At 42.5% G+C, this 12819-nt stretch overlaps 1 protein-coding gene across 1 annotated transcript in view; it reads left to right on the top strand.

Annotated features, from left to right (window-relative positions):
- The first annotated feature begins 428 nt into the window (after nt 1-428).
- CYP19A1 (cytochrome P450 family 19 subfamily A member 1) overlaps nt 429-12819 on the top strand; it is a 33086-nt gene continuing 20695 nt past the window's right edge. Inside the window, exons 1-2 of the mRNA XM_015452459.4 lie at nt 429-690; nt 6434-6584. Of these exons, the coding sequence (XP_015307945.3) occupies nt 546-690; nt 6434-6584 (296 nt within the window). The 5' untranslated portion in view covers nt 429-545. The remainder of the gene's footprint in view (nt 691-6433; nt 6585-12819) is intronic.

Genomic DNA, 12819 nt, shown 5'->3' with positions numbered 1-12819 from the left:
ATTGTGTTCTTACTGTAGAAACTATTTTGATCAAAAAAGTCATTTTGGTCAAAAAGGGGAGTTGGGGGAATTGCTTTTTTTGTTTTTAAATTGATTTGGCTTCAAGGGAAGAAGATTGCCTAAACAAAACCTGCTGATGAAGTCACAGAATGACTCCACCTCTGGAATGAGCTTTATTTTCTTATATTTTGACAAGAAATTTGGCTTTCAATTGGGAATGCACGTCACTCTACCCACTCAAGGGCAAGATGATAAGGTTCTATCAGACCAAGCGTCTAAAGGAACCTGAGACTCTACCAAGGTCAGAAATGCTGCAATTCAAGCCAAAAGATCTTTCTTGGGCTTCCTTGTTTTGACTTGTAACCATAAATTAGTCTTGCCTAAATGTCTGATCACATTATAAAACAGTGAGTGAATCTGTACTGTGCAGCACCGTCTGAAGCAACAGGAGCTGTAGATGAACCTTTAAGGGGATTCTGTAATTTTCTGTCCCTTTGATTTCCACAGGACTCTAAATTGTCCCCTCTGAGGTCAAGGAACACAAGATGGTTTTGGAAATGCTGAACCCGATGCATTATAACATCACCAGCATGGTGCCTGAGGCCATGCCTGCTGCCACCATGCCAATCCTGCTCCTCACTGGCCTTTTTCTCTTGGTGTGGAATTATGAGGGTACATCCTCAATACCAGGTAAGTCAGTTGTTTATTTCCGTTTCTAAGGAGATTATTTACTTGGGATTTTGGTCCATGATGGTAAAGAAAATTTTGCAAAAGGACAAAAAGCACACCTGGTAAGATCTCTGAAGACTATGGCTGTGTTAGCAAATAAGGACTTGGGTGAAAATTTTCAAACCAATTATCTGCACATTTTAAATGAAAGCACTTTAAAAATATCTTAGATAAACCCTTCCAGTCTGCACTGTGCTTTCGTAAAGTAGACTTGGCACAAGTACCTTTAAAACAAGCTCAAGATGGGGTGGAGTAAAGTAAAATTCCAGGGTTTTCTGGTTAACTTTCAAAAATGAGATTGCAAATTTGCTCTGAAGGTGAAAATGTCTCTGGAACGCCTTCTTCACTGCTTTTCTTCTCCCTTTCATTTTGCTTCCTCCATGCCCCCTCTTTGTCTTATATTTATCCCTTCTCTTTATTCCACTCATCATTTTCTCTTATTCTTGGGAATGTGGTGATAGTGGTCCCCATTTTTCTCCCACTACCTGGCTCCCATAAGGGTCAAATGAGATCCAGGCAGTGGGATAAAAATTCAGACCACTGCAGTACTCTTGGAACATCACACCTCGAGAGAATCTTCAACAAGATCTGTGGGTCAATCAAAAGTGGAGAATAATATAATTATCCAGATAATCCCAATAGAAAACCCCACCCTTCCACTGTTAAAGCTACAGTGATCAGATATCAGATTAATTCAGAATGACCTGAAATTTCAGACTGCTTCTTTAGTTTTCAGTGAAGATGCCTCATTGCAGACACATCTGTTCCCAATTCCATAAGATGTCCAATGAGACTCTAAGAGCGTAGTTATTACACACTGGTAAGTGTGGTGGGCCTCGTCTCAGTGGGATCAGAAGTGGGAGCATGGGGCTGGCACAAAATGCTCTGTGTCTGGATTCTTTTTAACATTGCAGATAATTGCCTGTCTCTCTGCCTGATTCAGCCTGATATTTTAGATTACTTTAATGCCCAGTTTAAAGGAACATTTAGTTAATTTTGTTCTCTGCTCCCTGACAGGGTCAGCTCTAGAGAAGGGAGGCTCAGAGCTAAGGGAAGACTGTTTCATTGTCTTTAACTTGAACTCTCTTCCCCAGTGTGGCCCTTCCTCACTGGATTTCTCCTCTCCCAAGGGGGCTTCATGGTCAGGGTCAGTGAATGGTCGGGGTGTGGTGAGTACGTAGAGGGGTGGAAAGCCTTCTTTTTCCTCTTCTTCCCTTCATAGGCCCAGGTGCTAAATTCTAATTTGTCTGTATTATCAGAGAATCAGGCCAGGAGAGTCCAGCACTGCCCACACCGCATTGCCCATCCAGTAAGCCACAGGTTCTCAAGCTTTTAAGTCTATGTAAGAACACCCAGCAGGTAGGAGCTTGTTAACATTTCTGTTCCTGGACCCTGCTCCTGACTTTTTGACTCAGGCTCTTCAGGTCTAGAAACATGCATTTTTAAAAAGTCCCCCCGGATGCTTATGCTAATCAGCACTGGTAGAATTTCCTTGGACCCCTGACCAAGGAGGTCAGCCTGTTAGGACAAGCCTGAGAACCAGCAGCCCTGAAGCTCTGGATCAGCAGGAGAGTAGGCAGCATCTCACTCTGTCCACCATTTCTGGGCCAGGGCCATCATGCTGCATCCACTGACAGTCAGATCAAGTAGCACAGTGATTCTCAGCACTGTCTGAGGTAGGGGCTCAGCTGGTTTGGGGCTGCTATTTTTTAAAAAATCTCCACTCCTGATTTTTTATGAGCAGCCAAGGTTGAGAGCCACAGATATGAGCCTAACTCCTTCATTTGACAGAAGGGGAAACTGAGACCCAGGGAGCTGATCTGCCTTGCCCAGGCAAAACGCTATGACAAGCATGAGAAGCCATGGAGTTCAAACTCCTCATTTTACAAGTGGAGGGTTAAAGCCCAGAGAAGGGAAATGGCTTGTCAGCTCCCCAGCTGGACAGGAAGTGGGAATGTAGGGGGGCCACCAGGAAGTCCTAAAGCCCAGGTTGATGATCATTTTGCTGGACAGGTAGTTTCTAGTTTCACACTTTCCCTTTGAAAGCAGAAGGTCTAGTTAGAATCCACTAGTAGCACAGACTGTGAGATCCTATGGTTTCTGGTTGGGGGAGGGAAGATAAGAAAATTGGCCTTGTTTGGGGTGGTTTTTGCTGATCAATACTCCTGAGCTCCTGCCAGCTCACTTGAATCAGTGGCTCTCTAGGTTCTTGGTTTTAGAGGTTTGGGGGAAGCGCAGAGTCAGGAAAGCTCAGGACCAGTGAAAGCTGGAGGAACTTACAATGATTTAAAGTCCTTGAGTGAGTTATAATTTACAAAGCAGTTGCATGCCCATTTTCTATGGTGAGGTTGGTGTGTTTGTGTCTGTTTTGTAGGTGGCAAAACTGAGACTCAAAGAGTCACACAACCAGTAAGTGATGAAACTGGGGCTCATATCTAAGCTTCTTCTAGCTGTATTTACTAAGAGGCCCTGTTCTCCTGCTTAGGGGAGGGAGGATGTGTGAAAAGATTAAAGAGATGTGGTTTCTGCCCCGAGGGGATTATATAAATGTAGTAAAGACAGTCAGGGGCACACACATAGGTGGCTGACTTAGTGCCAGGTAGGGGCTATGAAAGTCCTGAGGAAAGTGTCATTCCTGTGGGGGAGGGGGAGTGGCCAGGGTAGTGGGGGGCAGGGTTGGAAGCTTCAGTTCTGAAAAATTGCTCCCAGTCTACTGATCTGGGTCAGGACTCACAGTCACCTGGCACGGGCTGCTCTCCCTTCCCCAAGGACATATAGCCATCCCCAGCTCTGAACAAGGGTCCTCTCCCTCCATATGCCATGCTGTGCCCTGGGTACCACATCCCAGAGCAGAGAACTGGGGGGAAAAAAAGCATGGCAACTGACATTCCACTTTTTCTTATTAAGATAATGTTTCACAGAAAAGTGCACAGCGCGGTGATAAATTTGCCATCACAATGCAGCCTGAGAAAGCAGATGTTACCCTTGTTCCAGAAGCTCCTCGCGTGCCTTTGCAATCACTCTCCCTCACTCCAGAGCAAAACACCGTCTTTGATTTTGTGACAGTCACTCCCTTGCTTTTTTTTTTCATCATTTTACCACATAATTTCATATCCCAGAGAATACAGGTTAATTTTGCCTTGTTTTAAACGTTTTAGCAGTCAATTCATACATTATGTATTCTCGTATCTTGCTTCTTTTGCTCAATAGTGTGTTTCTAAGATCCATCCACCTTGTGGCATGCAGGTGTAGTTCATTTTTATTGCCATAGGGTATTGAGTTATATAAATATCTCATGGTTTAATTGCCAGTTCCACTGTTGAGGGACACTTGAGGTGTCTTTAGTTTGGGGCTATTGTGAACAAGGCTGTTCTGAATGTATATGTGCACACAGGTTTCTCTATGGTGTATATGTGTAAGGCGTGGAAAGCAACAGCTTGTTGATTAGGACAGCTGGGGAGAGGTCCCAGCTGTTGGCTCCAAGGAGGCTGTCTCTGTACAAAAATGCAGCAAAGCATTCACTACTCCTTTTAGGGTGTGAAAGAGGCTCCCACAATCACTGCATGCCTAAATAAGCATTCCTAAATCTGAGAAGCAAAGATCAGCTTAATGTGGATACAACCAGAATATTTCCCTAATATTCTACCAAAGTTTCTACCTTCCTCAAGCATTCTTCTCTCCAGCTGGAGGGTGGGTAGAAGCATAAGATATACACATAAATGAAAAGGTCACACTGTGTTAAGATTCTTTTATTTTGTAATTATTTTTCACATACTCTCCTGTCTTGCCCCTAGACTCTGATGGGGACCATTATACTTATAATATCTCCAGTCCCTAATTTGGAGCTAGTGTCTATACCAGTAGTATCTATACCAGTAATTGTTTGTTGGATGAATTAAGCTGATACAGAATTGATCGCTAAGGACTCAAAACTCTGGTTCTCTTCTGGTTAGAACACTAAGGTTCTTAATCTAAGCACAAGGTTCAATCTCCCTTTTTCAGTAGATACGTCTCTCCTGCGTCATAGCTTACATTTGAATGGCAGGTCCCAAATATTAAGATTTTTACATGGCAGGCTGGGTGTGGTGGCACAAGCCTGTAATCCCAAATCCCAGCTACTCAGGAGGCTGAGGCAGAAGAATCGCTTGAACCCGGGAGGCGGAGGTTGCAGTGAGCTGAGATCATGCCACTGCACTCCAGCCTGGGCAACAGAGCGAGACTCTGTCTCAAAAAAAAGGATGGCATTTAAAACTTCATCCTTTATATTAGATACACATGCCTAATTAATTTTTAAAATTTATTCAGGAAATATTTATTGAGCATCTACAAAGTGCCAAGCTGTAAATATCCAGTGAGGTAATATTATGCATATGTTAATTGATTAAAGGTTAATATATCTAATGACAGTTTAAGGAAATACATATTCAATCAAATCTGCCGTGGAAATCTTTTAAAGAGCTTAATGAAATTATTTTAATATGAAGTCAGTCATCTACTGTATAATGTAGTGTTACTAAAATAATCACAAGATTAACAACCTTAGACCATATTTTGGTTCTATAGGTATCAGCAAACATCTTCTATTTAAAGGGAAAAAAGAGCCGACAGTCTTGCTCATATTAACTCAGCTATTGCAAAGTAAAAGACTAAAAACTGTTTGCTGTGTTTGGGACTAAACATCCAATTTAGGTGATTCAAGCAAAAGCTTACACTATGTATATCATTACACAACTCTTGCCCATAAGGTGAGAATGCTGTCTCACGTAGTTAGGAGTGTTTTGGCTTCAGAATGATTTCACTGGCAGAATGGAATTAAAGGAGAAAGATTCAGAAAAACTACTACTTGACAATTTCTAAAAAATTCTAAAACTTTTTAATCTAACTTTTTACCACCACCAGTAAAATCAAAGTACCAAGTTTGTTCTCTGATATAAGCAACATCAAATTCCCCAGTTGTTCCTTGGGTTCATGTTCTTTATAATTCTGCCATCCTCTGCATAAGCAAGGTTGTAAGCAGCCACTACTCTCAGCTAAAACCAGATTATGGGACTCAAACTCCAATCTAGAGGCTCAAAGACCCATTGCCTGACTCCTCAACTCTTAGCTTTATTTTGCCTAATGAGATTTAGCTTAAGAGCCTTTTCTTAAACAGTCTTCTTTGAGGGGAATAAAATAGATGTTCTTGGATTAGACATTGTCCTTGTAGATCTTGTTTCTTTCAGTTGAAAGATTTCCTACAAAACTACAGACCAGTTTTAACCCACCTATTCTGTCAACTGGGGCACTCAAACCAAAAGTTTCCAGAAAAAAACTACGCGCCAAACAGATCTGCCGGCTCGTCAGCGTTTCCATGTTTGCTACCAAACGCACGAATTGACTTGTATTCAAAACTCATTGATACCGGTTAACCTGGGAAGAAATTAGCACACACACCCCAGTTCATTCAGACTGAAATGATTGAGACCAAATAAAACTAGTGTGGCGTGGATACTGAATCCTTTTTACTCACGGAGGGGTGAAGAGCCTCATGTTAAGTGTGAGGCTTTTGTTTTGTTTTGTTTCAAATCACTTTATTCATGATTCACAGATATACATCAAATGTAAAGAACACTTAGCTATAAAAGAACAAAAACAGGAGTAACACAAAGCAGTTGCAATTTTTGGTGTGACTAAGATGTAGCTTACCCTCTGACACCTGTCCTAGGTCCTGGCTACTGCATGGGAATTGGACCCCTCATCTCCCATGGCAGATTCCTGTGGATGGGGATCGGCAGTGCCTGCAACTATTACAACCAGGTGTATGGAGAATTCATGCGAGTCTGGATCTCTGGAGAGGAAACACTCATTATCAGCAAGTGAGTCTGTTCATAATCGGAGACATACTTTTTTTTTTTTTTTTTTTTTTTTTTTGAGACGGAGTCTTGTTTTGTTGCCCAGCCTGGAGTGCAGTGGCGCGATCTCCGCTCACTGCAAGCTCCGCCTCCCGGGTTGACGTCATTCTCCTGAGTCGGCCTCCCCAGTAGCTGGGAGTACAGGTGGCCGCCGCCACACCCGGCTAATTTTTTGCATTTTTAGTAGAGACGGGGTTTCACCGTGTTAGCCAGGGTGGTCTCAATCTTCTGACCTCGTAATCCACCCACCTTGGCCTCCCAAAGTGCTGGGATTACAGGCGTGAGCCACCGCGCCCGGCGGGAGACATACTTTTTAAATCGAGGCTGGAGTTTTTTCCACTTAAGACAGCTTTATTTTGATTATTGATGTCTTTGTTTCTAATGCTATATTTTTACCACTGAAATGAAGGTGAGCAATCCCCAGAAATCTAACATTGAAACAGAATAATTGGGTTTTGCTTGAAATGAAGTTAGCGGTACATAAATAAATAACTCTGGAAAGTTGGGAAATTATTTACAGTCTCTGTGAGCAGTGAATGTGGAAACTTGGAAACCAGATAATTTGATTTCAACGAAACATACTTTAGGGAGAGGTGTTATCTTTTCTGCTTTCCGAAGTTTTTTGGTCTTAACCACAAATAAACATTAAAAAGAACCAAGCCAAACAAACAAAGAAAAAACCCATACAAAACAAAAATAAAACCCAAGACACCACTGCACTATAGTCTGGGTGACAGAGCAAGACTCTGTCTTTTAAAAAGTAAAATAAAACCTGAGGCAGAGGTATCTGATCAGCAATTTGCTAATTTATTCTCCTGCCAAGCCACTGAGCACCTCTAAAAGAGCAGATGGTAAGCCGACCTTGGCTGAATCTGATTAAAGAAAAAAGAAAAGAAAAGAAAAGAAGAGACGGTAGAAAAAGAAGTCATTCACATGCTGCTCTTCCATTTATGACTTTACGCCAGTATCCAGTGGAGGGATCTTACATAAATCAGGAACAATGTTATCCATTTAAAAAAATAGTGTCCTCCCTCTCTGCATTATTATATTTTGTGGATAACTAGCAGATTGAATTAGTTCTATGGTTAACTAAATAGGAATTGACTATAAAGAACTAGTTTGGTGAAATACTCGTTTTCTTGTTTATTGATCTTAGAAAATGGAGAATTTCAAAGGCAGCGTATTTCCGTAGACTTTCAGCCAGTTTTAGTAGATTTTTAGCAAACCTATGTGCAAACACTGTCTCATTAACACATTTTTATATTTGTAATCCCTGACAGAGCTTTACCCACAAACCGAAGCTGACCAGGGTGTTTTACCAATTTGTTCAAATTATTCATTCAGATACAAAGACTATAGCTCAAAAGCAAGTGAAGCTTTTCTAGAAACTACATAATTTTTTCAGGTCAAGATTACATACGTCATCTCATAAAATACCACGATATCCTCAAAGCCCAAATATTTGAAGCAGATACTGAAAGAAGGAAGCAGGAGAGAAATAGGTGTTATTTTAATACTTCCAAATATTTCAAACTATCCAAAACAATTTTTTTTTGGCCTGGGATTTTTTTGTTTGTTTCATTCAGTTTCATGTTGTAGCACTTCTAAGAGTAGCTGATGCAGACCTCACACAACTAAACAGAAATGGCTTCAGGTGGAAACAGCATTTCATTGGGTTCATTGTGACGTACATTAATGCAGTAGTTTTCAAAGTGTGGTCCTTCAACAGGCAGCATCAACAAGCCTGGGAACTTGTTAGCAATGCACCTTCTTGGGCCCCACCCTGACCTACTAAATGAGACAGTCTGGGGTGGGACCCGCAATTCGTGTTTTAACAAAGTCTGCAGGTGATTCTGCTGCACACTTGAGTTTGAGAACCACTGCTCTAAGAACTAGATCATAATTACTTTTTTAATTTTAATTCTCCTGGTCTATTAGGCTTTAGTCAGCCAAATTTAAGTGACTATGATATGTTCTTGGTATGTTCTCATTTTAAAAATCAGTACTTGAGTCACTTTTACAACTGGCTACGGTCTCACAAATATCCTGGAAGCGCTGGTGTTTGGGTTTGCGGGTAGGGACATTTGCTGCTGCTCTTACATTTCCCCACACAGCCACCTGCCTTCCAGCTCTCCCCAGCCCAGGGTCTGCCTTCCCTACCACCTCTTTCCCTCAGCAGACAGGTGAAGTGACCCCCAGGATATTTATCTAGAAGGATATCTACCTGCTGCCCAGGATCTAGCACAGTGCCATGCTTCTCACCCTAGCTGTACCTTAGAGTCACCCAGGGAGATTTTCAAAGCCCCACTGCCTAGGCCACACCCCCACTTTTAGATCAGAACCTCTGAGGGTAGGACCCAGGCATCAGTGGTGTTTAATACTCCCCAGGTGATCCCAGGGTGTGACTGAGTTTGAGAACTGCCATCTGGAGAGGGGGTGGAGGCGGAAGCTCCTGGGGCAGGAGGGCCTCTCCCCGGGGTTAGGGGAAACAGCGATGCAGGTTTGGTTTTGTCTTATGCTGAGGTGGTGGCAGTATAAGACTAGAATTGGTGTAAAGAATGATGGAATTGAGAAAGGACCACAGTACCAGGATAGAAATCATTCTGACATACTAGATATTTCGATGCTAGATTCTTAAGTCTCCAGAAAAACTCCCTGAATTCCCAAAGACAATTCTTGAAGTGGTTGCTCGTTACAGTGGGGGTGGCATCTGACCACTCTGCTAATCTTAATTAGGAAACTGATTCCAACAACCCCGACCAAGTCAGGCGCTTGTGCACGCAGAGACGCGGCCACAACCCACCCACCCTACCCCCAGCTCTCCCAGTTCTTTCCTTTTCCTGTCCTCTCAGGCTTTTCACTTGTTGGAGTCTTTGTGTTCTCCTTAATTGCCTCAGAGCAGTTCCATTTTGTTGTTAAAGGCTGAGCTCCCCGCGGGAATAGGACATGTTTGTCCCCATCTCCTTTCCTTGCCTGCTCTTCAAGTCCCTTCCAGAACTCCCCGTACCTCTTGAAAAGACCCCACTGGACCTCAGAAAGCTTTTTATTTTTATTTGAATAGTTTGCCAGGTTTTTTTTTTCTTTTGAAAAGTTTGAGGTCTGTAGTCATTACAACTGTGTAGAAATTATGGTCCAACTTTTCCAACCAGCTTTGTCCCAAAGTAATGGGGGCTGCAGAACTTCAGGGGAGAAGTCAGGCATGTGGGCTGCTGCAATTCCACCTGCACCACTGGGGGCGTCGAGGCACAGTCCATCTGGTGAGATGTAGATGATGTGTGCACCGTTCTTCCCCCAGTCAGCTACCCAGGCAGCTGTGCTCTAAATTAATGAGGGTCTGTAGGTGCTGCATGACACTATATGTCCATTATATGTCCCTAGATTCGTTTTTGTCATGAATACAAAAAAAAATTTTATGTAGCACTCATAAAGGGAAATTAGCAATTAGCATGCTAATTCGGGTTCTATTTGCATATCTGTTAGCAATTAACATACTAATTAGGGTTATATTTTTACATCTGTCTTAAAGATGTGCAAATTTACACATCATTTGCAGGGGTTTCCTTCATTTATTCTTTGAATGTACATTTACTGAGAATTTATTATATACTAAGCACTGAATGATTCTAAGTTGTAATAGTCATTACTGGCTCTTCATCCATTAAATATTTATTGAAAACTTACTATGTATAGCAGCAGGTATTGTTCTAAGCTCTGGGAATACAGCAGTGAAAAAAACAGCCAAAATTCCTTTACCTCATGGAGCAGTATGTTGTCACTAGGTCAACAATAAACAAGTAAAATATATAGTGTATCAGCAGAGTGACCAATTGTTTCAGTTTGCCTGGGACCAGGGCCTTTCCCAGGATGTGGGACTTTCAGTGCTGAAACTGGCATAATCCTGGGCAAACCAGGATAGCTGGTCACACTGTTATGAGGCAGATAGGTATTACATAGAAAAAGAATAGGGAAAGCGGATGGGGGAGGACGAGTTGTAGAGACGCAGGTGTGATTGTAAACAGGTGGTTCAGGCAGCCCTCACTGAGAAGACAGCGTTTAAATAAAAACCTAAAGGAAATGAGCAAGTAGCCCATGCAGAGACCTGGTGGAAAAGCATTCTAGACAGAAGGAACAGCAAGTGCCAATGTCCTAAGGCGAGATCCTGAGTGGAAGAACACAGGAGATGAGATGAGAGAGGCAATAGGGCACCAAATCACGTCAGGCCTTGCAGGCCATTGTAACAACTCCAGCTTTTACCCTCTGTGAGAAAGGAAGCCACTGAAGAATTTGAGCAGAGGAGTGACGCATGTGACTCATTTGTGTTTCAGCAGAATCATTCTGGCTGCTCTGTTGATAATAGGTGCAAGAAGACAAGGGATGGGGACAGAGAGACCAGTTAGGCAAGAGGTGATGGTGGCTGGTCCAGGTGGTAGCAGTAGAGGTGATAAGATATGAGGGAAAATTCCAGACATATTTTGAAGGCAAAGCCAACAGACTTGCTGACAGATTGGATGTAGGATGTAAGAGAAAAAAAAAAAAGAGTCAAAGTGCTGTCCAGTTTTGCATTGAATGGGGACATCGTGTCCTAAGAGAATGGGGACATCGTGTCCTAAGATAGGTGGAGCAAGTTGGGAAGGGGAGAGATTAGGGTTCCATTCTAGACATGTTAGATTTGACATGCCCAGTTGACATCTGAGTGGGATGATTGAGTAGAGAGGACTGAACCTGGAGACCCTCTAATGTAAATAGGACAGAAACTAGCAACAGAGACTGAGAAGGAGCAGCTGGACCGAGAAGAGAAAACCAGGAAAGTGTGATGTCTGAAAACCAGGTGAAGAATCCATATCAGGGCGTAGAAAATTGTGAACCATGTCAAATACCACTGATGGGGAAAGGGAATGCATGGAGATTTCAGTACTGCGTTTAGCAACAGGGAAGTCACAGGTGACCTTGACAATAGCAGTTTCATTGGACTAGTCAGGGCAAAAGTCTGAACAGAGAAGAGAATAGGGGGAGAAGAATCAGAGGCATCAAGTGTAGACAAGTCTTCCAAGGAGTTTGCCATAAAGAAGGCAGGAAATGGGACAGTAGCTGAACGAGATGTGCAGGCAAAGGAAATTTGATTTTTAAAATAGGAGAAATTACAGCATGTGAGTTGTAGGGGGAATGGTCAGTTATGGAGGAAAATCAAATGATTGTTGATGGAAGAGAAAGAAAGGGTGTGCTAAGTGAGACGTGAAGAGGTCCCTGGGGACAAGTGGATGGGTTGGCCTTGAATGGGGACATGGAATTTCCATCGTAATAGGAGGGAAGGTGGAATATACGGGCACAGGTCCGGGTCGTTGGGGCTTGCGGAGATTCTCTTGTAGTTGTTTCCATTTTCTTGGGAAAATTGGAAATAAAGTCTTCAGCTGGGGCTGAGTGGGGAGAATATAATAGTCATGTAGAAGAGTGAGAGAGTGAATGGGCTGGGGACTTGCAGTAGCATTGCCAGCGACACTGAGAGCCCACTTGAATTTAACCAAGACCTGACAGCAGGCACGTGTGTGCTCACGCACACACATGCACACACACGTGTGCACATACATGGTTTTTCTTTTCTTCCCAGCCTCAACTGCCAGATGCAAGCACAGAATAAGCTCAGAGTTGGACTTAGCTGGAGTTGTGGTTTTACCAGGCAACCATGACAAAGTAAGAAGAGGGTCAAGGGAGTTGAGGATTCAGGGAAGGGTATTTTAATTTTAATGATTGACAATAATTTCTTCCCAACTTTCTATTAAGAAAATTATCAAATGAGTAGGAAAATTGAAAGAGCCGTCCCCCAGTCACACTTTTCCCCCTATGACATTGACCTTTTGAAGAGACCAGGTCAGCTATAAGATATCCCACATTCTGAATTTCTCTCACTGTTTCATCAGGATGTCATTTACTATATTCAACTATTCCCTGTATTTCTTGTAAACTGAAATTGGGTCTAAAGGCTCAATTAGATTAAGGTTGCACATTTTTGCAATAACACTTCAGTAGTACTAGGAACTTCATATCACATCACATCAGAAGATGAGTAACGGGTTGTCCCAGTAGCATTGATGTTAAATTTGATCACTTGGTTGGGTGGTTACAGTAAGATTCCTCTGTTATAAAGATTGCTTATCTCTTATAGTCACCTAGAATTTAAGCTGGGTAAGTGAGGATATTAGAG

The sequence above is a fragment of the Macaca fascicularis genome, chromosome 7 (assembly GCF_037993035.2).
Source record: "Macaca fascicularis isolate 582-1 chromosome 7, T2T-MFA8v1.1".
Taxonomy (NCBI): Eukaryota; Metazoa; Chordata; class Mammalia; order Primates; family Cercopithecidae; genus Macaca; species Macaca fascicularis.
The sequence above is the reverse complement of the archived record's forward strand: the minus strand, read 5'-3'. Positions and strand labels throughout refer to the sequence as shown.